The 23,273-nt window shown below is 36.1% G+C and overlaps 5 protein-coding genes across 5 annotated transcripts; 4 read left to right on the forward strand and 1 right to left on the reverse strand.

Annotated features, from left to right (window-relative positions):
* The first annotated feature begins 425 nt into the window (after positions 1-425).
* Positions 426-5,271, forward strand: LOC125842384 (uncharacterized). The gene is made up of 8 exons (XM_049521670.1): positions 426-701; positions 789-880; positions 2,475-2,613; positions 2,739-2,870; positions 3,039-3,188; positions 3,303-4,502; positions 4,616-4,785; positions 4,877-5,271. Exons 1-8 carry the CDS (start codon positions 624-626, stop codon positions 5,031-5,033), a joined length of 2,118 nt encoding a protein of 705 aa, XP_049377627.1. The 5' UTR covers positions 426-623; the 3' UTR covers positions 5,034-5,271.
* A 605-nt stretch (positions 5,272-5,876) lies between these two features.
* On the forward strand, positions 5,877-8,078 carry LOC125841957 (subtilisin-like protease). The gene has a single exon (XM_049521146.1). It carries the CDS (start codon positions 6,141-6,143, stop codon positions 8,076-8,078), a length of 1,938 nt encoding a protein of 645 aa, XP_049377103.1. The 5' UTR covers positions 5,877-6,140.
* A 6,428-nt stretch (positions 8,079-14,506) lies between these two features.
* On the forward strand, positions 14,507-16,811 carry LOC125841261 (glyoxylate/hydroxypyruvate reductase HPR3-like). Its single transcript, XM_049520349.1, is given in 3 exon segments — positions 14,507-15,101; positions 16,106-16,508; positions 16,511-16,811. Coding segments are annotated over 3 exon segments (984 nt in total). The 5' UTR covers positions 14,507-14,639; the 3' UTR covers positions 16,630-16,811.
* A 1,563-nt stretch (positions 16,812-18,374) lies between these two features.
* On the forward strand, positions 18,375-20,307 carry LOC125841260 (glyoxylate/hydroxypyruvate reductase HPR3-like). The gene is made up of 2 exons (XM_049520348.1): positions 18,375-18,925; positions 19,686-20,307. The coding sequence occupies exons 1-2, from the start codon at positions 18,464-18,466 to the stop codon at positions 20,208-20,210; spliced, it is 987 nt and encodes a 328-aa protein (XP_049376305.1). The 5' UTR covers positions 18,375-18,463; the 3' UTR covers positions 20,211-20,307.
* Positions 20,308-20,334: 27 nt separating this feature from the next.
* Positions 20,335-22,208, reverse strand: LOC125841259 (leucoanthocyanidin dioxygenase). Its single transcript, XM_049520347.1, has 2 exons — positions 21,575-22,208; positions 20,335-21,376 (listed from the first exon to the last, which is right to left on the reverse strand). Exons 1-2 carry the CDS (start codon positions 22,084-22,086, stop codon positions 20,521-20,523), a joined length of 1,368 nt encoding a protein of 455 aa, XP_049376304.1. The 5' UTR covers positions 22,087-22,208; the 3' UTR covers positions 20,335-20,520.
* Positions 22,209-23,273: the final 1,065 nt, after the last annotated feature.

A 23,273-nucleotide genomic window follows, 5' to 3' on the forward strand; every position in this document is an offset into this window, starting at 1 on the left:
ATTAAAACATCTAAACTTAAATAGCTTTTTACACCAGGATGAACCAAAAAAAAAAACAATTTAAACACGAATCAATTTTTTTTAAAAAAATATTGTTCATGACATGATTGAACAACCAAAACATCGGAATACATCTACGTAACATTATCTATATAAAAATAGTATATCATATCAAATATAATCCTATTACTCGTTCGCACTGAATTACATCAAATTTTTCTATCTATATAAAAATAGTATATCACGTTAGATACAATCCTATCACTTGTTTGCACTGAATTACGCCAAAAATTATCTCATCACAACTCACACCTACCTAAAAAACAAAAAAAATTTAAAAATTGTGGACCCATAAAGATTGTGATGTTATTTTAAATTTTGTCTACTTTCAAACATACCAGGAAATTAGGAAAAAGTGACTGAATTTTCTTCTGATCTAAAAAAGTAAAACACAGTCCACAAGAACTATAACTATTTATCTGCCCTAAAATTTAAATACGCGTCTGCTACGCCATCCTCATATTAAATTTCACCATTAATGTCAAATACCTAAAGCTTTCACTTTGAAATTATGTCACTGTAGTGATTTTGTTCACTTATTTTTGACTGATTCAAAAACAAAAATGGGCGGCTACAGTGGTGATCTTTCAAAATCTTCAGCTGAATCTAGTTTCCGTGAACTTGATGATGTGTTCTTGCAGGTGAATTGACTTTCGTCTTTTTTGCTTTTTTGCTTTTTTGGGAATTTTTTGAAATTTGTGGTTAATTTTTTATTTTTATTTTTTCAGACTCAAACAAGAATATGGCTTGGGGAAGTGTTGAAAATGAGATTGGATGGGCACTTACATATTTCTGATTTGCTTGCTGATGGAGATCTTTTGTAAGTTTTTTCCCTTTTCCCCATTGTCTTCTCTTGGGTTTTACTGATGTTTTTATGGTAAAGGTAGAATTTTTCATTTTTTGTTGAAGTTTCTAAGTAGAGATTTTCCAACTGTTTTGGTGTTTCAATGATGGTTTCAATTGGTATTGGGTGCTGGTGGGAGGTGGTAGGTATCTGTGGAATTAGTCGAGGTGCACACTAGCTGGCCCGAACAAGATTGCTTATAATGCTGTGACTAATTGCACCTTGACACTGTTACATTTTTTTTTTTCGTTTTTGGCTTAATTTGATGTTGCTTGTATCCAGTTTGTCTTGTTAATGTTGTGTTTGATAAGGAAAAAACTTTATTGCAGTTAGTGGGATTAAACTAAGAACACGTTGATTATGGAGACTTTGTATTACTTTTGCGTCTACTTTGTTATATTTTCTTGTTTTGGAATCAAAACTGAATTATTTTTCAAGTTTTTATTTTTAGCTACCAATAGAAGATAAAAATCAATCTATTGATTCTCGAATATGGTGTTAAAATCATGTATGTACACTTGGAATTGTGTGATATTCTTGTTGTTCTATCAAGCCTATCCTAATAATTATTTTTCCTTACCTCAAAAGAACATATGGCACAAAGTAAGCCCTTTTAAGTCCTTAAAGTTCTCCTTGTTGTGTTGAAACATTCTATTGCTTCTTAAATCTCAACTACCAATATTAGGAAAACAACAAAGGGAACATTAACATTTGTTTCTTCATTTTATCCAATGGGGAGGGCTCCGCTTCCATCATTTTGTGTGCTCCTGGAAATTGAGATTCTATGCGGTGTAGAGAAGTATTAATCCATGCATGCTTAATCAACCCTTACGCCTGTACTAGATCTTGTCCCGTGTTTTCAACTGGCCGTTGTATTACTTCACCTAAGAATCAATGGTTCTTAGTGTATGGAAACTTAGGATCCCTTGAAGCTGCAATGATGCAGCAAAGATTCAGGACTCACTTCCAAAGTAATTGGATTGAATCCTTTATCTAATCTCCTCTATGTTTAGACCTATTTCACTCATATTTAAGACAAACTACAGGTGCTTAAAATAGGAATTCTCTAAATCTCACATTTATCCTTTCACTAGCATAGAAATCCCAATTAAAACTAAAAAAACTACTAACAACTCCAGGTCTAATTTTAAGTGCACCAACAATGATTGAATCTTGATTCCAGTTTATTGGTATTGCCTTGTATAGATATCTTACTTTAATTGTGTTAATATTCTTCAAGTCTGCCAAATTAATAGAGATCGTATGTCTTTTGGAACAACTTCTGTCAAAGAATTTTTTTGTCTACCTGCCGCTTTTAACACCTTCAATGGCAATCATGTCTCCACATACTTACATATATGGATTGTTGCGTTTGAAGACTTACTTAGGACATGACCAAACCATTTCAAACTACTTTCTCTTATTTTTTCCATTACTTGCACCTTTGTTGAATGTACGTTCTGATCTTCTCTAATCTGGAGTATAAGATCACTTTATGCTCTGAAGATTGCAGTTTTACCAGAGGGATATGGCCTTGTATTTTAACATCTGGAAAAGATGACCTGTGTAGGTTTGAAGTTGCCAAAGAATTATGGAATATGCTATTGGCAAAGTGCGGAGAGCTAAGACATATGAAGTATGAACCACTTGGATCGCGGAGATGCAGTGGAAGATATATGCCATATTCTAATGTTGACTCATTTTTGAAGGTAAGTTCTTCTGATTTGGTTCTGTTTCAATGGCAAAATAATGATACTACTATTTATGAGGGGGAGAAAACCCCTTAATGAGACCGATAAAAGGGGACAAACCTTATAATCCCTGGTTTTGGCAGATCTGCAAAATACTGGGATTAAATGGTATTGATCTCTTCTCCCCATCAGATGTCGTTGAGAAAAAGAACATTCGGAAAGTTTGCATTTGCTTAAGGGCACTCTCAAATAAGGCCCGTTCCAAACAATTGAAGGTAAAAATCTTCTTGCAGACATTTTTCATTTCCTTTTTTTATCCAGTTACACAGTTCACTTACTTCTGGATAGCTTCTGCTTCTTTGGCTGGTTATTATGTTCTCTGGGTTGCGGTAGAACTCTTGTACTTCCTTTACTTCTGCTATAAACCTGTTTATATGCCTTAGGTTCCTGACTTCGACTTGGTGACCTCTACGGTAGTCATGCCAAAAAATATGGTGGGTGGCATTCGAAGAAGCTTGGAGACATCACAGGGCAGCCTTTCAAGTTCTTCTGGTTATTACTCATATAAAGCAACAAGATCAAAACTTACGGAGGTATGTTAAATGCACCATTAGTTGGAAATATTACACTATTTTCTTTCTCCTTATAATAAAAATGTTTACACTCTTTATCTGAGAGATGCTAATATATCCTTATGAATGCGATAGAGAAATAAAATCACAGTCTCTGAAGCAAACTATGATTCTTCATCTGAAGAGTCTGATGAGGCTGAGAGCAAATTTGTGGGAGAAGAGTCTTGTTGCTCATCTATGAATCAGCTTGAAGATGGTAATGCCACAGATTCAGATGCAGACAATTCTATTGGTGAATATTCAGCTGTTAGCAAGAATGGAAGAGAGAAAAACAGAACTTCTCTAGGAAATGGAGGGAAATATATTAGTCCCAATGATAAGATACACTTTGATTATAGTAACCTTAATGCGGAAAATGATGAGTCAATTGTTGGAGATTCTATGTATGATAACGAAATGGAAGGTAGTTGTATTTCCAACTACTTATCATTCTCAGATTCAATTATTGGTGGAACTGATGGTAGTACGCCTGTTTTGCGGGAAGGTGAAGATAATATTTTGAACTTATTTATGGCAATTGATTCTCATAGACCAAATTCCGGTAAAGGGACTTTCCAGAATGGACATCAGCATAAATATTCTGATAATGAAGACGCAGAAGTTTCATCAACCACTAGCATGAGCTCTGTACTAGGTCGGGTGCATGCTTTGGATTTTGATGACCAATTTGATGCAGACGAATGTTTAACAGAAGAAACGTCTGGTTCCTTGCTGGAAAATGAGGCTGATCGGCAGCATAAGGATTTATCTGCAAGTCATGAAGCATGGAATGTTGCAACTACTGAACTTGTTTTTCATGATACTAAGGAACCTTCTGTGGTAAAGCCTAAAATTTCTGCCAGTCTCAGTGAGCTCACATATCTCAGTTCAGATGAACCGCTATCTGCTTCCGCACGGCCTCTTACAGATAAAATTGTTTCATTGCATAGATATAACTCAAATTACTTTGATCCAGATGTAGATATCGAGGTTGGAAGAAGTAAAGATATGGTTTGTCTTGATACTGCTGCATGTAAAAATAATCTTAAGAATGTGTCTTTAGTTGACAGAAGTGAAGGATGTGATGGTGATTCACAGTATCTCAAATTTGTTTCTGAGGTTGTCAGTAGTACATGTGAACCATCCATGACTTTGGATGGTGTGAACATGGATCGGAATTCCATTACTTCTGCAAATTGTTGTGAACATATCGAAAAAGGGCACCCCTGCTCCTGCTCTGTCTACGGTTCAGGTGATGCAAATGAAGTATGTGAACCAACACTTTCAGGAGATGATGTAAGTATTCTTCAGCATGAATCTTCTTGAACTCCGACTCATTTTCCATTAGTATTTTCAAGAATTCACCTTTCAATCACATTGGCATTTTTTCGTTTCTTATTGTTAAATAGGGTGACAGAAAGCATAAAGTTTCACATGCTTTGGAGCAAAATGCTTCAAAGGGAAGTCAAGAAACAGATGCTGGTGAATTAAAAGACAAACGTCGACAGAGGCCATTGCTAAAAACAGTTGCTAGAGGCACTGCACTTGTTGGTGTTTTGTATCTGTTACTGCATTTCAGGTTTGTATTTCACACACTTTTGTTAGCAATTTATTGCTCGATCTTCTCTATTTGGTCACACCATAATTCTTGTGCCATTTACATATAACAGTCGTAGGAGAAACAAACAGGAGGAAGGCAGTGAAGCCAACAGTAAACGAACTCAAAGTAAGAAGATTCGTGGCAGAGATTTCTCGTATGGGCATGGACAAAATGGACGTCGAGTAGATAGTATATATCCTTCTGAAAAACTCAAGTTCAAGAATTAGATTCTGCATCTGAGAGACTTGTAAGAAGCAGGGCTGATTTTTCATATGTTAAGCCCATTTCATTGTATTTTTTACTGTAGAATAAACATGAGGTTTAGTTCATAAGTTCATAGAAAAAAAAGCTAAGCTACTTCCATAATAGATTAGATAAAAGAAAAACAAATAGCTACTTCCATTAGTTACATGTAATTTTGATGGAATTAACAGCTTCAATTAATGAGTACTCATTCGTTAACTACTTATTTCCTCCATACAACAGGTACATTACTATTTATTTATTTCGTCTTTCTTTTATGACCTTCTCAATGTAGGAGTAATGTTTGCGTACACTCTATCCTCCCCAGACTTTACTCCACTTGTGGGATTATACTAAGTATATTGTTGTTGTTGTAACACTGAGTTGAGCTGATAATACGAATTTAATCAACCAATGAAATAATTAATACATAATCTATGCATGACTAACTATGAATACAACAATTAGAAAATCTTGTTGGACTATATTGGAGTTGAGAAATATCCAATATTATTTTTCCAATATAATATTTTTCTTACATAAACAAACACCAGAATTATCGCCTTTGGCGACGATATCAATTATAGTTTCCAAATAATCCAATATTGTTGTAATTTACTTCTTATGATGTTTCTCCCTTAATAAATACTTTAGAAATAAATACAACAATTTTATTCCTAAGCCGGCTCACTTAGAAATTACCTATGTTTTTGTTTTCCTATATTAGTTTATAACATTATTTTTTCCTCTGTTCATAGTGTATACTATATATAATATGTTCCTTAAATTAAACTTAGATCATCCATAGCCAAAGATCAACCATGACTTACATTTTTATTTTCTCTATTGCTTTCTTGTTGAGTTTGCATTTGACAGTTGCGCAACGTTCAACTGCATTGCAAACTTACCTTGTTCATGTAAACAAGCCAGATGCCCGAATTCTTGCTAACTCGGTTGATCTAGAAAGCTACTACAACTCCTTTTTACCGGAAGTGTTGGCTGGTACAGAGGGGCCATCGCGCATTATTCACTCCTATCACCATGTGGCTATTGGCTTTGCGGCCAGATTGTCAGCTGAGGAGGTAAAAGAAATGGAAAAGAAAGATGGTTTTGTGTCCGCGAGGGTTGAGAAGATTTTAGCTTTGCATACAACGCATACTCCAAACTTCTTGGGGTTGTATCGGAATATGAGGTTCTGGCAAGAATCAAATTATGGTAAGGGTGTGATTATTGGGGTTCTAGACACTGGGATTACTCCGAGTCATCCATCTTTTAGTGATGAGAACATGCCATCTCCACCGGCAAAGTGGAAAGGGAAATGTGAGTTCACAGGAAATGTGACGTGTAACAAGAAGATCATTGGCGCGAGGAATTTGGTGAGTGGTTCAAGTGATCCACCTTTTGATGATGAAGGTCATGGTACACATACTTCAAGTACGGCAGCTGGTAACTTTGTCGATGATGCAAGTTTGTTTGGCAATGCCAATGGCACAGCAGCTGGTATGGCCCCTCTTGCTCACATTGCTATGTACAAGGTGTGTACAGAAGGTTGTTCAGATGTTGATATATTGGCTGCATTAGATGCTGCAATAGACGACGGTGTTGACGTGCTATCTCTCTCCATCGGAGGATTTTCTGATCCGTTTTATGAAGATAGTATTGCCACTGGGGCGTTTGCTGCAATGCAAAAGGGTATTTTTGTGAGCGCTTCTGCTGGTAATGAAGGTCCGTTGAATTCTACATTATCTAATGAGGCCCCTTGGATTCTCACAGTTGGCGCCAGCACCCATGATAGGAAGATAGTGGCAACAGCTGTGCTAGGGAACGGACAAGAATATGATGGTGAATCGGCATTTCAGCCCACGAGTTTTCCTCATACTTTATTGCCCTTGGTATACCCTGGCCTGTCCGATCAAGAAGCTGCACTCTGTTCATCAGGATCCCTTAATAACACCGATGTCAAAGGCAAGGTTGTCGTGTGTGACAGAGGTGGCGGTGTAGCAAGACTTGAGAAAAGCCAGACAGTAAAGGATGCCGGTGGTGCTGCCATGATTCTTGCCAACCTAGAGATTGACGGAGATGGCACATTTGCTGATGCTCATGTTCTTCCTGCGACACACGTGGGTTATACTGCTGGACAAAGTATTAAAGCATACATAAACTCAACCTCCACGCCCTCGGCTGGAATCCTTTTCAAAGGCACAAGATTTGGCTTTAAGAATTCACCGTCTGTATCATCTTTTTCCTCCAGGGGTCCTAATTTGGCAAGTCCAGGCATAGTCAAACCGGACATTATCGGTCCTGGAGTGAACGTCCTTGCAGCATGGCCCATCTCGGTAGAGAACAAAACTGGCACTGATTTGACATTTAACATCATCTCAGGAACCTCAATGTCCTGTCCTCACCTTAGTGGCATTGCAGCTCTGCTTAAAAGTGCACACCCTGATTGGTCACCAGCTGCTATTAAATCCGCGATAATGACTACAGCTGATCAATTCAACCTCGAAGGTCAACCCATCCTTGATCAAAGGGATCTACCTGCTGATATTTTTGCCACTGGTGCCGGCCATGTAAATCCATCAAAAGCAAGTGATCCCGGACTTATTTATGACATCAAAGTTGAGAACTACATCCAATATCTATGTGGTCTAGGCTACAAGGATAAAGATATTGAACTCCTTGTGCAACAAACTATCAAGTGTTCACTACAATCAAGTATATCCGAGGCAGAACTGAACTATCCTTCTTTCTCCATTATACTTGGACCACAGACTCAGAATTATACAAGAACGGTTACAAACGTTGGTGATGCAAGCTCAACTTACACCGTTAACATCACTCAAATTCAAGGAGTCGATGTAGTTGTTGAGCCCGCCACCCTTGTCTTCACCCAGGTAAACCAACAGGCAACATATTCAGTATCATTTACCCAAACGGGATTAATCACCGATCGCTTTGTTCAAGGAGCTTTATCATGGATCTCTAACAAGTATGTTGTAAGAATTCCAATATCTGTTAAATTGGAATAACTGACAATCTTTTATGTTTGCTTCTGTAATAATAGTAGGTTGCAGCTATTCTGAATAGCTGAAAACTACAAAATTGTTGTAATTTAGTGAGATTTTACTATATTTGATATGAAATCCTTTGCATTTCTTCATAGACTTTATTTTGGGTTGGTCTACCAATCCACCATTTGATGAGTCAGGCAATGACACACATATTTTAAGCACTACTGTTGGAAACTTTGTTCATGATGCAAATGTGTTGGGTAATGCAAATGACACATTAGTCAGCATGTCTCTTCATGCCCATATTGCCATGTACAAGGTGTGTACATAACTGTTTGGTGGTGCAAACGATGTCATATTGGCAACAACTGATGACGGTGTAAACATTATGTCAATCTCCCTTGGGTTCTTTCTCTAAAAATAATGATGATTGTATCGTCATTTTTATCGTTGCAATACGAAAGGGTATTATTGTAATCACCTATGCTTGCACCATCTATATGTTGGAATTAATGCATCCACATTAATGTTTAGTCTTCCAAAATTGTTTATTAGTTTTTCAAGAAGTCTTTTAGAATTTTGTAATACATGTATCTAATAAATTGTGATACATGTATCTAGGTATTTGTGCAAGACCTTTGATTTACATTATTAGTAGTATAAATAGAGATGTAGTTGATGATTGTAATCATCTGAAGTGGCCTTAAGTAGCTTATATAAAACTTGAGCATTCTCTAAAGATAGTATTCTCCTTCTATATTTCCTACAAATTGGTATCAGAGCAGGTTTTCGCTCTTAATATGGGGTTAGCTGAAGAAAAATTATGGCATCCAAAACAAATGAAGGTGTTGATTCTTCAGTTGTTCTTACTCCATTTTTTGATTGAAATGATTTTGAATACTGGAAGATAAGAATGAGAACACATCTAAAAGTTGAAGCTTTGTGGACTATTGTTGTACATGGCTATGAAGAGCCAGAAAACGATGGTGAACTTTCAGTAGCAGAGATGAAAAATCTTGAGGCTAAGTATCGTCAAGTCGTAAAAGCCTTGAGCAAAATCCAAATGGGAGTCTCAAGAGCATATTTTGCAAAAAATGCTACTTGTGAGACTGCAAAAAAAGCTTAGGAGACTCTAGAAACAGAGGTGTATGGTGACGAAAAGGTACGCACTATAAATCTTCAAACTCTTAGAAGAGAGTTTCAAAACTTGAAGATGATAGAATCTGAAAAAATAGATGAATATTGCACAAGAGTCATGAATATTGTTAATGAAATGAGAAATCACGGTGATACAATTTATGACCAACAAGTTGTGGAAAAGATTCTAATTAGTGTCACAAAAAAGTATGAGTACATTGTTGCTATCACTGAGGAGACGAAAGATCTTTCAAAGCTTTCTATCAAAGAGCTAGTTGGATCATTTCGTGCACAGGAGATACGAAGATTTTTTCATGAAGATCAACCCAAAAAGACGGCTTTCCAATCTAGAACCAATGAGAAATCTCAAAATATCTCAAAAAATCAACAAAAAAAGAATTACAATCCAAAAAAAAAGCAGGATCATAATGATTCTTCTAAGAAGGTTGAAAAAGCAGGTGAGAAAAGTACTAGTCTTTTTTGTAAAATTTGCAAAAGGACTAATCACAATGCAGAAAAATGTTGGCACAAAGGCAAGCCCCAATGTAAATTTTGTAAAAAATTTGGCCACATTGAGAATGATTGTTGGCACAAGCAACAGGAGCAAACAAATTTCTGTGAAGAACAGGAGAAAAAAATGGAAGAAAATCTTTTCTTTGCTTCTCAATTTGATGTTTCAGCAAAAAGCAATGAATGGTATATTGATAGTGGTTGTAGCAATCACATGACTGGAGATGAAAAAGTTTTTCTCTCAATTAATAGTAGCATCACTACTAAAGTGAGAATGGGGAATGAAGCCTTAGTTGATGCAAAAGGTAAAGGTACCATTTCGATCAAAATAAAAGGGAGCGGTAAGCAAATTCATGATGTGCTTTATGTTTCTGACTTGGAAGAAAATTTGCTTAGTGTTGGTCAATTCATGGAAAATGGTTATTCTCTTGTGTTTAGAGATAATTATTGCAAGATTTATGATAAAATTGAGCCAAATCAAGTCATTGTTGAAGTAAAGATGACAAAAAGAAAATTTCCTTTACAATTTCAGTACAATGCATTCAAAAATGAAGTTTTAGATGATTCATGGCTTTGGTGTAAAAGATTTTGTCACTTGAATTTTTATGGTTTGAAGCTTCTCAAGCAAAAAGACATGGTGCAAAGCCTTCCTGAGATACATACTGAGATTAAGGTAGAGAATATTTCTATCATATCTTTAGATGTGTCAAATCAAGAAGAGGAAGAGGAAGATATCCCTCAAAGGGGAGAAATCTTAGATTCAAATGATGAAGAACCACCTCCAAGAGGAACAAAAATGTGGAGTGACATTTATCAAAGATACAACTTTACCGGTGTTGAGAAAGAAAATTATGAAGAGGCAATAAAGCATGATGTTTGGAAGAAAGCCTTGGCAAAAAAAATTCAGATGATTGAGAAAAATAATACTTGGGTGTGTGTGAGTATACCCAAAGAAAGAGAAGTTGTAAGTCTAAAGTGGATTTACAAAACCAAACTCAATCAAGAAGGAGATATTCAAAAGCACAAGAGAAAGGTGAAATTCAATTGAAATTATTGTCAGACAGGAGAACAACTTGCTGACATCTTTACCAAAGCACTTCCAAGAGAAAAGTTTTGGTATCTTCAAGAAGGCATTGGAGTTGTCAAAGCAAATGCATTAAGGGGGAGTGTTGGAATTAATGCATCCACATTAATGTTTAGTCTTCCAAAATTGTCTCTTAGTTTTTTAAGAAGTCTTTTAGAATTTCATAATACATGTATNTTGAGATTAAGGTAGAGAATATTTCTATCATATCTTTAGATGTGTCAAATCAAGAAGAGGATGAGGAAGAGGAAGATATCCCTCAAAGGGGAGAAATCTTAGATTCAAATGATGAAGAATCACCTCCAAGAGGAACAAAAATGTTGAGTGACATTTATCAAAGATACAACTTTACCGGTGTTGAGAAAGAAAATTATGAAGAGGCAATAAAGCATGATGTTTGGAAGAAAGCCTTGGCAAAATAATACTTGTGTGTGTGTGAGTATACCCAAAGAAAGAGAAGTTGCAAGTCTAAAGTGGATTTACAAAACCAAACTCAATCAAGAAGGAGATATTCAAAAGCACAAGAGAAAGGTGAAATTCAATTGAAATTATTGTCAGACAGGAGAACAACTTGCTGACATCTTCACCAAAACACTTTCAAGAGAAAAGTTTTGGTATCTTCGAGAAGGCATTGGAGTTGTCAAAGCAAATGCATTAAGGAGGAGTGTTGGAATTAATGCATCCACATTAATGTTTAGTCTTTCAAAATTGTCTCTTAGTTTTTTAAGAAGTCTTTTAGAATTCCATAATACATGTATCTAATAAATTGTGATACATGTATCTAGGTATTTGTGCAAGACCTTTGATTTACATTATTAGTAGTATAAATAGAGATGGAGTTGATGATTGAAATCATCTCAAGTGGCCTTAAGTAGCCTATATAAAACTTGAGTATTCTCTAAAGATAGTATTCTCCTTCTATATATCCTACACTATAGCAGCTTCAGGGGCCTAAACGTTTGATATTATCAGACCTGAATTGAATATTCTTGTTGGATGGTCGTTTTCATTGGAGCATATTGATCTGTATATCCTTCCATTTCTCACACCAGAAGAGAGTTGCCAATTGTTGCAAAAAAAATTATTTCAGCAGGAAGGTTTCCCACCCGAACTACAAGATATGAGTCTAGCCGTTGTGAAAAGATGCAAAGGATTGCCTCTAGTGGTTGTCTGGGTTGCTGGAATAATCAAAAGTAAGAAAACGGAAGCCTCTTGGTGAGATGTGGTTGAAAATTCTCTTATTTCCTCTCATGGTGAATCTGAAGGATACAGTCGGTCAGTTATGCATTTAAGTTATGATAACTTACCTAACCATTTAAGACCATGCCTTCTTTACATGGGGATGTTTTCGAAGGACGCAAAAATTCCAGTGTCTAAATTGATAAGTTTATGGATAGCAGAAGGTTTCGTGTAGAACATTGAATTTGGAAGACTAATGGAAGAGACATAGGAAGGTTACTTGATGGATCTCATCCACAGTAATGTGGTAATGGTTTCAAAGAGAAAATATAACGGTAAGGTCAAAGACAGTCAGGTTCATGATGTGGTGCTTCACTTTTGCTTAGAGAGGAGTAGATAAGAGAAGTTTATGCTGGCATTAAAGGGGCATTATATCCAGTTTCAACCTTCTGAATGGAAGGAAAGTCGAGCGAGCTTCAATTACGGTAATGACCTTTCCAAGTTTGCATCTCTGAGATCCAAAACACGAAAAACTTTCAACCAACACTTGAGGTCACTGATAATGACGAATGGAGTAAATTGGAATCCCTACCGTCAGTGTAGTAAATTGAGACTTGTTAAGGTCTTGGACTTAAGTTCTCATCAAGTGGGCTGTCTGTCGTCAGCTACATTACAACCACTAATTCACCTGAAGTACCTCACACTTCATACACATAAATTTGATTTTCATCCGGAATCACATCTTCCCAATCTTGAAACTTCAATTGTGAATTGTGATGCCAACTCTATGTTGTTACCATGTACTTTTTGGAAAATGGAAAAATTAAGGCATGTTGACATCCATTTGGCCGAATTTGATAAGTAGGGGTTCTTTGAAGAATCCTCTAAATTGGAAAATTTGAGGATATTAAGGGAAGTTGTAATTAAAATTGATAGGGTGGATGTGTTATTAGGGAAGTGTCCTAATGTATTTTGTGCACAACATGTGCATCTAGAGCGGCTAACGTGCATATCGTGTGTTGGTGCGTCTAACGTGCATCTCGTGCTCAACATGTGTGTCTAACATGCATCTTGTGTGTCTAATGTGCATCTCGTATTTTATTTTCTGTACTTTCTCCATTTCATATTACTCGGGCCTTTTACTAAAAATAGTTATTTCAATTTACTTGTTCAGTTTATGAAATTAAGAGAATTTTATTCTGATTCTTTTTCCTATCTACCCTTAGAATTAAATAATTATATAAAATAGTGATAATCAAGTTTAGAGTTTCAAAGTATATTATTAATAAGGTTAATTTAGTAAAATACACCTCTAATTAAATTTTTTAAAAGAAATATGTCAAGTCAACCAGGATCAATTAATTAATATGAAACGAAGGGAGTGCTTCTTTGTAAAAAGGATATACATAAATTACATATTCTTCATTTCAAGAGCCATAAAAGATTTGGCACGTACTATATGTACAAATCTGGAAAAACGTTACAACAAAGGAAAAAAAACTCAATGAAATAATTCAATAAAGGAAATAAAATATTTGACCATATAATAATGTAGGTATCCTAGCATCCCTATAAAGCTGAAGTTCCTTCATTTGAGTAACATAACAAAAAAATGGAGAAAATAATAATTCTTTTTTCTTTTGGTTTTTTATTTCTTTCTCAATCTATGGCTGCTATAAAATACCCTCCTTGTGATCAAGGTTGTGATTGTACTGGCAATGGTTGTAAACAACCAGGAGATCCAACTCCATATGAATGGCCAGAGTTGATCAAGTTGAAGATCAATATTTATTTGGGTATAAACGGTAACTCATAATTCTTTGTGATATTGACCACTTTTTTTCATCCCTATTTTGTATAACTCATTTATTTTATTTTTTTTTATAAAAAAAAAAACTCTATTATTAATTATTTACAGAAACAATATTGAAGAACACATTAAAAACTTTTATTTTTCTTGGCTACTCCCTCCATTTCATGTTAAAATTAAAATACTAAAATCCAGTATTTAATAAGAGTAATGTTTACAAATATTGAAATTCAACAAATTGAAATATTAATGAGTTGCAAATACTTCTACTAATAACTTTTTTTTTCCCTTGGCTAATTAGGTAGAAATTAAGGAAACGAATGGGGAAACAAAGTTCAAGGAAAACATAAATAATATATCCTTCTCTGTCTCTTCACATTATTAATCTTTAGTAATTCGTAATTTAATCAAAGCACTCTCTAATTTACTCTGAGATTTTATATGACATTTAAAAATCTATCAATTAAATTTTATAAACTTTTATACCATTTACAAATCAAACATGGTAAATTAATATATACATGGTGTAGCTTAAACCAACTATCAAACGCCCCTACCGGCTACCATCATTAATAAAAATGTCATAAAGTAGTTGGCGCCTCAATTTTAGCTCATCAAGTTAAATAAATTTCTTTTCAACCTCACACAGTTTAATTTCTCATTCGAGGTTGGCCGGACGTATTTAAATCTGATTAAATTTGAATTGTATTTTAAATTGAATTTTTTTTATATCCATAATTCGAATTCGAGATCGGAAACACTCCGATCGCCTAACTACAACTCATATTATTGTACAAAATTGTTGGGAGGCTCACAATACGAACTCCAATTAAATCAATTAAATTGGAACTGATAGAACATGGCTTCTTCCGAGCAGCATCAATCGCCGGAAACCACCGATCTCCGACTGCTTATCTTCCATCGCTCTCCAAAATATGGAAACACGTTCTTGCCCAAACTAAAAACCCTGTACCGGGTACTCGACCCGCTTGACGAATCCGACCCATCACTTCTACCCCTTTCCGGGTCGGTTCGGATCATGCTCTGTATAGGTTCTACTCCGGTCACCTCGGACACCCTGGATAAGTACCCTAATTTGGAGTGCATCGTCGGTACTAGCGCTGGCTTTGACCATTTTGACCTCGCCGAGTGTCGCCGCCGTGGCATTCGCGTCACCACAGCTGGAAATTCGTTCTCCGATAATGTCGCTGATTTCGCCGTCGGCCTATTGATTGGCGTCCTCCGCCGTGTCTCTGCTGCAGATCGATTTGTTCGTGCTGGCTCTTGGCCTATTAAAGGGAAATTCCCCCTCGGTTCTAAGGTAAGTTTTGTTAGTATAAAATATGCTCAATTGCTCATTATCACGAGATTCTATTCATTTTTACTTGTCCCGTTTCACTTCTCGACTTACACTCTCGGGAGTCAATTCATTTTTGGTTTCCCACTTCTGGTTCACCGAGAAGTCCACATTGAGGATAAAGTGTTTCCTAACAAAGTAACTCCGTATCTAGAAACTTCTTTTTTATATATTAAATTCCATTCATTTTTACTTGTTACGTGAAGTCTCATATTGAGTGTAAAACGCTTTCTAACAAAGATAACTCTGTATTCAAAGCGACTCAAATTCGAGACCTTTGATTAAGAATGAAGGAGTCGAATTTGAAACCATTGATTAAGGATGGAGAGTATGTACCACTTCACCACAACCCTTGTTGGTATGAGAGTCAATTCAATTTGACTTATATTTGGAGATAAGCTAATTTAGATTTTTTATAAGATAATTATTCTTAATATATTGGTCAAAGTCTATACAATTTGAGTTTGGAGAAGTGAAATGTCACAAGTAAAAGTGAACGGATAAAGTATGTATTAAAAATAGTTTCTTGATTTGTCCATTGCGTCTTAGGATTTGTTTTGATTAATGATCAAAGATTGAAACTTTAACAGTGTGTTACTCTCTTATCCTAAAAAGATATAGGCACGTTAACAATGTTTTTCTTGGATTGTGAGCTGCTGATAATAATAATAAAAAACAACATTTTAGTTTCTAAAGAAAGCATATATTTGCAAAATGTCAATTATCGTCTGTATGTTTTAAAATGTTTTCCCTATTATTCACAATGTCTTCTTTATTTTTGTTTTCTCCTTTTAAATCTGCTTTGATATGAGCTGACATCTTTTGAAAACAACCTTTCTACTGCAAGAGGTAAGGATAAGATCTTTGTATACTCCACGAGGTAAGGGTAAGGGTACGAATTGTTGGCACCAACCTAAATTCTGGTGATGCACTGTAGTAAAGAGCAATTTTTTTGTTTTTTTTCACAGGTTGGTGGAAAACGAGTGGGCATTGTAGGTTTAGGAAGCATTGGTTCGAGGATCAGTAAAAGACTTGAAGCCTTTGGTTGCAGCATTGCATACACTTCAAAGAGGATGAAGCCCAATGTTCCGTTTCGTTTCCATTCTAATATTCATGATCTTGCAATCAACAGTGATGTTCTAATCCTTTGTTGTTCTTTAACAAAAGAAACACACCACATAGTTGGCAAAGAGGTGCTAACTGCACTCGGGAAAGAAGGCATTGTTATAAATGTTGGACGTGGGGCACTCGTTGATGAGAAGGAATTGGTTCAGTTTCTGAAGAGAGGTGAGATTGGTGGTGCTGGTCTTGATGTTTATGAAAATGAACCTTATGTACCAAAAGAACTGTTTGTGTTGGATAACGCGGTGCTGCTCCACATATTGCTGTTTCAACTCCAGAGTCTTTTGAAGCACTTGAAGAACTATTCACTTACAACATACAAGCTTTCTTTTCAAATAAACCCTTGCAGGCACAAATCGAATATGACTGATGAATTTTTCTGTTCAACATGTAGAGAAACATGCTGAACATGAGAAGATATGATGTTTGTGTGTAAGAACAAATAATAGCTATTTCCCGAAAATAATTGTAGTGTTATTTTAACTCATGTCTAAGTTTTGATGATTGAACAAACTTTGGACCTGATTCCTGACGAGACTGAGAATTCCGCACAGAAACGCTACAGCTGTCTAAAAAGCCTGCTATGGTTGGTGTGCGGCTCCCACTGTACAGCAGACCCTCAGCCAATGAGATTGTTTTGTGTGTTTGTGTTCATCCTATAATATGTCTGTTCTCCATTATCACACACAAGTTTTTGCAAATAAAATTTTCAAAAAGCAAAAGCCTCTCTCAACGGAATATTGCTCAAAAACAGTTGTAGGACTTGATAGCGTTATCTTTGTTCTTAGCTGTTGCTAGAGTTTGTATTTTCAGTGAGAACTCCTGGAAGATCTATTCCTAAGTTATAAAGAAAGTAGATCAATTTTTCATATCAGAACACAACATAGATTAAGCGTGTAGATGACTTTTTAATATAAGTTCAGAAGGAAATTTTTGTCTTTTCCCTAAATTGGAACATGAATTGTCATGCTTGATGCCCATGTACATCTTCTTGTTTAAGCTGCAAACCACAAGAAATGTGAAAAAGCCCAAAAATAATTCCTTTACCTTATAGTTAAGACTTAAAGTCATCTTTATTTTAGGGAAAAAAGATAAATATATCCCCGAACTATCGTAAATAATATGCAGATACTCTCTGTCATACTTTGGGGACATTGATGCCCTATCATCCAAAAACTAGAGCATATATGTCATTCACTCTAACGGAAGATTAAATAGGGACACGTGGCCCAATCATATCCGTCGATCCAATATTTAATAAATATCGATCGGTGGATAAGATTATGACACGTGTATGTCCATTAGTAAAAAGGGTATATATGCTCTAGTTTTAGGACGGCATGGGCACCAATGTCCCAAAAGTATGACGGAGGATATTTGCATACCATTTACGATAGTTCGGGGTATATTTATCCTTTTTCCCTTTATTTTATATGAAGTATTACATAGTCCCCTTAAATATTGATGTACTTTTGATGTTTTCCCAAATTTCCACCTATTTTTTAATATTAATTATGTCCACAATTTTATTGATGGATTGCTCAATGTCTCTATTTTATTTTTTTATTTATATTTAGTGGAGATAATAATTGGAAAAAGTGATATCTTATTTTGTTCAGGCTGCTTGGCTAAAAACCTACACGAACTTTATTCAACTATATCAATTTATTATTGACACATAACATTGCAAAAAATTTATATTATTGTACGTGAAATTGATGTGATTGAAACTTTTGATTTAAATAAAAAAATAAAAGAATTTCACAAATCTTAGTGTTAAGACCTAATTACATCTTATTTCTATTTTTTTTCAAATTACAAAAATCCCTTAAATGTGATGGAATCTGAATACATCCTAAAACGTTCCAATATATCGCGTCCCGATTATGGTTACATCTCTTAACGTTCCGATACATCGCGTCTCAATTTCGAATACATTACTCAATGTGCTGATATATATCGCGTAAAGTGACGTATATTGCGTAAATGTATTCTAGAACAGAAATTTTTATGATTTTTTTCAAATAGTAGGAAATTTAGAAAATATGTTATATAAGTTGTATATTTAGGTAATTTTTCCGGGGAAAAAAAGAGACAAGTTTTGGCAAAGGTTTTATCCGTTTGAGTTAGTTTTATTAACATATCATTGGTTGACTCTGAAAATTTGAGCAGTAATTCAATACGCACTCCAAGAAAATTAGAACATGGCTTCTTCCAATCAGTATCAATCGCCGGAAACCACCAATCTCCGGCTACTTCTCGTCCATCGCTATCCGAGATATGGAAATCCGTTCTTATCCAAACTACAAACCCGGTACCGGGTTTTCGATCCGCTTGACGAATCCGACCCATCACTTCTACCCCTTTCCGGCTCGGTTCGGGTCATGCTCTGTTTTGGTCCTACTCCGGTCACGTCGGAGACCCTGGATAAGTACCCTAATTTGGAGTGCATCGTGGGTAGTAGCGCCGGATATAACCATTTTGACCTCGCCGAGTGTCGCCGCCGTGGCATCCGCGTCACTGGCGCCGGAGATTCGTTCTCCGAGGATGCCGCTGACTTCGCTGTCGGTCTATTGATTGACGTCCTCCGTCGTGTATCTGTTGCTGACCGTTTTGTTCGTGCTGGCTCTTGGCCTGTTAAAGGAAACTTCCCCCTCGGTTCTAAGGTCAATTTTGTTCTAAAACATGTTCATATTACTAGATTCTGTTTATTTTTTATGCACTTTTACTCGTCATGTTTCACTTTGAATCAATTTGACTGATATATTGAGCTAAACTAATTTTGATTAATTCAACATTTTAAGTCGAACTATAAAAAAAATATTATACATTGTAATTCTTTTTATATTATTATGATGAAAATATACATTTAAGTTCATACAGTTTGACTCTCTTGATCTGAAAACAGATGGAATATGCATTAAAGATAGCTTCTTGATTTGTCCAATGCCTCCTATGATTTGTTTTGATTAATGATCAAAGATTGAAACTTTTCAAAAGAAGAAACTTGGAACAATTGGACCAAGTGCCTTTCGGAAACAATTTCTCTCTACCTTCACGAGTTAAAGGTAAGGTCATTGTATACCCTACTTTCTCCAAACTCCACCTATAGGATTTCACTAAGTATTTTTCATTTGAAGTCTTCCTTCACTTTTTGTTGACTTCTTAATTTAGCAAGTTGTTTGTTCCTCAATGAATTGTTGGCACCAATCTTAAGTTCGTTCTCCACCTATTATAGTTGAATGTGGTTTTGGAAGAGTCTATACAAAGAGTAAATATAGAGGGGACAAAGTTTTCATCTTAAGTAGAAAAAAGACATTCTTGTATATGGTTTCTATGTCATTTTACAGAAGTGCTACTGAAGCCGGTAAAGGAGTTGTGGGAACTGGCAAGATGACATTGTACTTAACATGTATTTTTACACAGGTTGGTGGAAAGCGAGTGGGCATTGTAGGTTTAGGGAGCATTGGTTCGAGGATTGGTAAAAGACTTGAGGCGTTTGGCTGCAGCATTGCATACACCTCAAAGAGGATGAAGCCCAATGTTTCGTTTCCTTTCCATTCTAATATTCATGATCTTGCAATCAACAGTGATGTTCTAATTCTTTGTTGTGCTTTAACAAAAGAAACACACCACATAGTTGGCAAAGAAGTGCTGACTGCCCTTGGGAAGGAAGGTATTGTCATAAATGTTGGACGAGGGGCACTCATTGATGAGGAGGAATTGGTTCAGTTTCTGAAGAGAGGTGAGATTGGCGGTGCTGGTCTTGATGTTTATGAAAATGAACCTCATGTACCAAAAGAATTGTTTGGGTTGGATAATGTGGTGCTGTCTCCACATGCTGCTGTTATGACTCCAGAGTCTTTTAAAGCACTTGAAGAGCTATTCACTTACAACTTAGAAGCTTTCTTTTCAAATAAACCCTTGCGGGCACAAATTGAATGTGAATGATGAAATTTTCTGTTCAACATGTAAGCATACATTCTTTTACTGCTGTGATCAACTTCATTAAGTTTCTGCACCAAGTTGAGGGTCACTCTACTCTCCAATGTGTGTGTATTTGAACAAATGATAGTTATTTCGCTAAAATAATTGTGTTTTTATTGATTAAAGAATCCACAGGGTGTTGTGTTGCTCATATACAAAGGGGTGATATTGCTTGAAATTTTGTTGATATGCTTATTAAATAAAGACACCGCGGAGGACATAAAATAGGGGATCAACAAATAAACAACCATCGGAGTATGACAACCAAGAGAAACTATTTAGATTCTTTAGCAGGAACATCCTTGAGGACTTTATGCTCAGTAACAACATCCTGATCATCCTTCTTGAAAACTTTGAGCTCAGCAACTGCATCCTGCTCGTCCTCCTTGAGAACTTTGTGCTCAGCAACAACATCCTGATCAACCTTCTTGAAGGCTTTCTGTTCAACAGCAGAATCCTGTTTGTCCTCCTTGAGGACTATGTGCTCCGCAACAATATCGCGATCATCCTTTTCGGAGGCTTTGTGTACAGCAGCAGAATCCTGATCATCCTTCTTGAATACTGTTTGTTCAGCAGCAGCATCGTTTTCATCCTTCTTGAAAAGCTTGTGTGCCATATGCTGTGCAAAGGTGCGAGGTGGGAATTGAGATGGCTCAGCCTCGGTGACAGTCTCAGGTAGGGGCTTAAGCATAATCTTCTCCTTTGGAGGCTCACAGAAAATAGCCCATGAAATCCTTACTTTCTCTTTGTTCACAACCCCTCTGTGAAGAATGCTCTTGTACTTTCCATTGCTTAGGATTTCAATGGTATCCCCAATGTGCATAATTATGGAATTAGGCACACACTTTGCAGTTACCCACTTCCCTTCACAAAAGAGTTGCAAGCCAGGCACCATATTGTGGAGGATGAAAGTCAGTGCACTCACATCAGTATGAGCTTCAACGCCAAGTGCTAGTTCTGGTTGGGGACATTTGGGGTAGTAGTTAATCTTCATTTGAAGCAGCAGGTCTTCCATGCCTCCAACTTCCTTTTCTAGTCTTCCTTCTTCCAATCCCAACCCAATCGAAAGCACTGCAAAAATCTTTGTTGCTAGGTTCCTGATCTGCTTGGCATATTCACTTGTTGCTGGACTGCAAAACAGAAATGTTTAGCTTAAGGAATCTTAGTAGCTCAGTTGGTTATCTACCTTCACCTTCACCTATGTTGGTGGAGGTAGTAGGCCTCGGTCGATTAGTCGAGGCAACACGCAAGCGAGCCCGGACACCACCATTGTCAAAAAAGAGAAGATTGAAAACTCTGCAATCATGAAACTATGTAAAGAAGCTTACATGTAGTCAGCAGGGGTTTTAGGCCAGATGGCCAAGTCGCGCTTGTCCTCAGGGAAAACACAATGAAAGAAGTAATCCTCCCACTCAAGCTGACCACAAGCACTATTTGCTAGCTTGCTGCCATAGCCTTGGACATTACCAGAAGCTTGATCATTAGCATACTTCTCCTTCTCTTCAACAGGTAGATCAAAAAAGGTACCTCCAGCAACCTTGACACGATCTATTAACTCATCCGATATCCCATGGTTAACGAGGTGCATGACACCCCACTCCACAGCTGCTTTCTTCAACTCCTGGTGGCATTTTTCGCGAATTTCCTTGTCCTCTGAGTCAATTTCTTTTAGATTAATCGTCGGTACTTGAGGTCCTTCATCTTTCTTCTCATCCTCAAAGATGTTTCCTATACCATTTAACTCTTCTTGTGGCCTCACATACTCTTTAGGAATGACTTGGATTCCACCTTTAGCCAAGCTTTCAACTCTTAAAGGAATTGGAACCACTTCACTCACCATCTTTGTTACGCGGAGTACTTATTTAGAAGTAGACTGAATACCAACTCAATCTCGAAAAATAGAAGTACAAGCAATAAGAAAAAACAATAATTCCCTTTTTTAAAAAAAAAATTTCTTCCCCTTTATGGTTGATCTTGTTGAGGTTTATATTGTGGATGCCAAAATAGGTAGGTTATGTTATTTTGAATGGAAGATAAAGCTTAAACATTCAACAACCATGCATGCACGTGACTCATAGCTAACCTCTTTTTTTTTTTGGTTATGTTAAGGTTTTCAGTTTTTAGTTTTTAGTTTTACCTAAAAATAGGAATGGTGGTTGGCACACAATTTTATGATGTTATAGGTGGAAACAAATGACTGGTGGCTGGATCTAGTTAGTTACATGTATGTTTTAGTTTAGTTATATTACTTTAAAAAATGATATTTAACTATCTTAATCATAAAGAGTTTTTGTTTAAACTGTCATTTCACTGTTCTTATACATCTCATTTAATCTAATTGTGGAACTGTAAAGGTGGATTTGGGCACCCAGGTGTGTGGGCTAGTGATCAATGAAATAAGTTGGAAATTACAAGATTTCATATTTAAATTTCAGTACACGCAAAAACACTAGGTGATTGATTGTCATATGTCTAACTGTTGGTGAATAGAAATATTTGATATATGTGCTAGTGGGAGGTAGCAGGTATTCCACAAAAGTTTTCCATATTTTATGTGTATGTAAGTTTTAAGTTCAACCACCAATGAATGTAGTGCAACTGCTGCAATGGATTGTTCCTCCTTTAACCAGAGGTCCCGACTTCGAATCCTGAGTATGAAAAGTTTTTTAATAGGAAGCGCTTCCTTTCGAATGGAGATGCAACACAAATCTGAATTAGTCGGGCTTTACTATATGAATTAGTTGAGTTCTAATATATGTATCGGACATCGGATGGAACAAAAAAAAGTCTTCAAGTTCAAAAGAGGAAAACTTATTATACATCATGGAAATGGCACTTTGAAAGACAAATAAACATATTGAGCAAAAGTTTAGGTTCTAAATTCTCTTCAATAAATGATGTTCACCTAAACTATGGACCTATGTTTTAGTGTTTAAAAAATAAGTCTTTGACAACATAAAACCCAAACTTTTGAAAGACTAAAATAGTGGTTTGATATTTGATAAGATTGTATAAAAGTAGTTAAAA

The sequence above is a fragment of the Solanum stenotomum genome, chromosome 10 (genome assembly GCF_019186545.1).
Source record: "Solanum stenotomum isolate F172 chromosome 10, ASM1918654v1, whole genome shotgun sequence".
NCBI classification, from domain to species: Eukaryota; Viridiplantae; Streptophyta; class Magnoliopsida; order Solanales; family Solanaceae; genus Solanum; species Solanum stenotomum.